At 38.6% G+C, this 3568-nt stretch overlaps 1 protein-coding gene across 2 annotated transcripts in view; it reads right to left on the reverse strand.

The window, feature by feature from the left end:
* Nucleotides 1–2859, reverse strand: part of LOC119430439 (nuclear factor 1 X-type) — a 263595-nt gene extending 260736 nt beyond the window's left edge. For both annotated transcript variants that reach the window (XM_037697845.1, XM_037697846.1), the window contains exon 1: nucleotides 2779–2859. In XM_037697845.1, the coding sequence (XP_037553773.1) occupies nucleotides 2779–2781 (3 nt within the window). In that variant the 5' untranslated portion in view covers nucleotides 2782–2859. The remainder of the gene's footprint in view (nucleotides 1–2778) is intronic.
* Nucleotides 2860–3568: the final 709 nt, after the last annotated feature.

Here is a 3568-nt window from a genome sequence, read left to right on the forward strand (position 1 = left end):
CCCCCCCCCCCCCCCCCATCTCTCTGATCTGCTACAACCGTATGTCCCACCACGCTCCCTGAGGTCAGCGGACCAGTTGCTCCTCACAGTTCCAGGAACTCGTCTTAAGTGCAGAGGTGACAGGGCCTTCTCTGTAGCAGGACCAAGACTTTGGAACGAGTTACCTCTGCTTGTCAGACAGGCCCCCCCCTCTTGGTTTTCAAGTCCCGTTTAAAAACTCACTACTATTCAGTAGCTTTCAACACCAGATGATCTGTGTTTTGATCCTGTATGCTCCACACTGGTTTGTCGTCATTATCTGCATCGTTTTTATGTCTATATTCTGATTTACCTCATTTTGTATTTTGCTTTGTGTGTTACCTGTTGTTCTGTCTGTACAGCACTTTGGTTGGCCTTGTAGCTGTTTTAAGTGCTCTATAAATAAAATGGTATGGTATGTTTTGTAAGGAGCCACCGTCCTGTCAGAATCCCCATCCCTCCAGGAGCCACCATCCTTTACGGCTTGCTTGAGATATAAACTGGACGGAGAAATGTGCAATTTGACATTTTGAGGCCTTGTTTTTTTGTTTTACAACTGTGGCAAAGTTTCAACATGATGGAGGTGGGGGTGGGGGGGCGGCATTGATTTACAGCAGCTCAATGTGTGAACACTGTGCACCACTGATCTTTCAAATATTAAATATATCTGGAGGGGGCAGATTTTGAGCTCTTTAAGGTGCTTGATGGACTGAGAACCATAAAGTTTGTCTCATATTCATAAAGAATATTATTTGTATTAAAAATAATGGATGAATGGATAAATGTTTTTTATGTCCGAAGAGACAACCCGCTCTGTCAGAGTTTTTCATTGTAAATATTTTAGTGTCTAATTAATGTGAAGTTACTCCAAAGACCACACCAAACTGCAGTCAATCTCAAATTTACCATAAAATAGAAGAGAAAAGTGCAATGCTGTTGCTGTTGTAATTATAGTAAAATATTGTTCTGTATTTTGTTAAAACGGAAACAATCAGAGACTTTAGTGAAGAAAAGGAAAAATGAAAGTAAGAATCAAACAATTCAAAATGAATGGTGGGTAAAAACTTATCAAATTAATGATTTCCTGAAAAAGGATGAGTTTGGACACCGAGTTTAATTATATGCAAATATTTTTCAAAGTCTGATTGATGTGATTAATGCATGAATTAATTTGTTCTTAGAGTTTTAGGAAGAAGCAAAGTTGCTGATTCAATCTTCACCCCCCCCCCCACCCCCACAAACAACAACAACAACAACTACAAACTGATCTGAAATCTACATTCGATTTCAGTCCAGCAGCTCTCAGCTGCAGAAACCGAGCAGCATCTTCACTCTGCAGGAATATCCTTAATAATAATAATAATAATAATAATAATAATAATAATAATAATAATAATATTATAATAATGATAGATGATAATAATAATAATAATAGATGATGATGATAATAATAATAATAGATGACGATGATAATAATAATAATAATAATAATAGATGACGATGATAATAATAATTATAATAATAATAATAGATGACGATGATAATAATAATAATAATAGATGATAATAATAATAGATGACGATGATGATAATAATAATAATAATAGATGACAATGATAATAATAATAATAATAATAATAATAGATGACGATGATAATAATAATAATAATAATAATAGATGACAATGATAATAATAATAATAATAATAATAGATGACAATGATAATAATAATAATAATAATAATAATAATAGATGACAATGATAATAATAATAATAATAATAATAATAGATGACAACGATAATAATAATAATAATAATAATAATAGATGACAATGATAATAATAATAATAATAATAATAGATGACAATGATAATAATAATAATAATAATAATAGATGACGATGATGATAATAATAATAATAATAGATGACAATGATAATAATAATAATAATAATAATAATAATAATAATAGATGACAATGATAATAATAATAATAATAATAATAGATGGCGATGATAATAATAATATTGCCGCTTTGGAGAGATATTTTTGTACTTATCCACCGAAAAGCAGCAGGAATTACAGAGGTAATTCTCTTCATCCGATTGTCAGCTTAGCTTTAAATGATCGTGCTATAAACAGCACGCCCCCCCCCCCCCAAAAAAAAAAAAACCCACCTCCACGAAGTGTCAAAGAAGCAGCGAGGTGCTCTGAATTGGAGATTATCCAACTAATTCCTGAACAACAACAACAACATGGTCACTTCAGTTCATTTCACCTGAAAAATCTCTAATTTCTAATAAATATATTTACTAGGACGCATTTCTTCAAAAAGGAAATGTCAGAAGGAATTAAAGCATAAAAAGTGCAGCCAGTCAAAAAACAGATTTTTGTTAAATTACACGAGTCTTTCTACATTTTTTGATAATTCTCATTATTAATAAAAATTCCCTCAGAGTTTGATTGATGACTGTAAATTTACGTGGTTTGTAATTATTATTATTATTATTATTATTATTATTATTATTAACACACACACACACACGCACCCACACACACACACACACACACGCACGCACACACACACACGCACGCACACGCACACACACACACACACACACACACACAGGTGATCTGCAGCCACTGACTTCTGCTCTTTCACAATAAATAAATAAAAGCAGAAAAGCAGCAAAGCGCACGCGCCTCGTTCCTTTCAGCTAATATCAGCTACACTTCAGCTCATTCACTTCCACAACACGTACCATGATAGCGTGGGGGGTGCCAGCCTGCTCAATGCCCCATTTTCCTCAAAAGTTCAGCTTCCAAGCAAGAAGAAGTAAATGAGGGGTGGGGGTTAGGGGGGGGCTTGGTCTCCTCGCTGTTGCCGGAAGCCAAAAAGAAAAAACCCACAAGCTTTAAACAAGTCGGCTGGAGAAAAACGCGTCTGTCTGAGAAGTGAGTCCGCTCTTCATGAGCGTGATGCAGCACGAGCGTGCGTGAGAAGTCCGGAGGAGGCGCGTCGTTCAACCGCCGAACTTATCCAGGTTTGACTTGAGGAGACGGAGGCTGGGGGGGGGGCAACTCCCTGACAGATCTAATAATTGTTTGAGTGAAAGAAGCTGACCGGAAGTTCTCTGTGCGTCTTTTCTGCTGCTTCCTGCGCCGCGCGCCTCTTCTGCGGCTTGTTGCTTTATCTCCTCGCTCTCCTTCTCCCCTCTCTCTCCTTTCTGACACACACACGGAGTTACATACGAGCTGAGTGCACGTGTGTGTCTGTGTGTGTGTCTGTGTGTGTGTGTGTGTGTGTGGGGGGGGGGGGGGGGCTCACCGCCTCCTCATCAAAGCGCAGCGGCTCCAAAACGCGGAACGTCCAAAACTGACCGACTAATAAGAAACCGAGCCACTGTCACCTGCGCGCGCCCGCAGGGTGAGGCTTCAGCTCTGGCGTTCACAGTCAGTGTGAGGTGGTGGTGGGGGGAGACGGGGGGCCGGGGGGGGGGGGGGGGGGGAATTATTAACCCCGCGAGGTACGCGCGCGGTCTGTCGCGGCCG

The sequence above is a fragment of the Nematolebias whitei genome, chromosome 3 (assembly GCF_014905685.2).
Source record: "Nematolebias whitei isolate Nwh7 chromosome 3, NemWhi1, whole genome shotgun sequence".
NCBI lineage: Eukaryota > Metazoa > Chordata > Actinopteri > Cyprinodontiformes > Rivulidae > Nematolebias > Nematolebias whitei.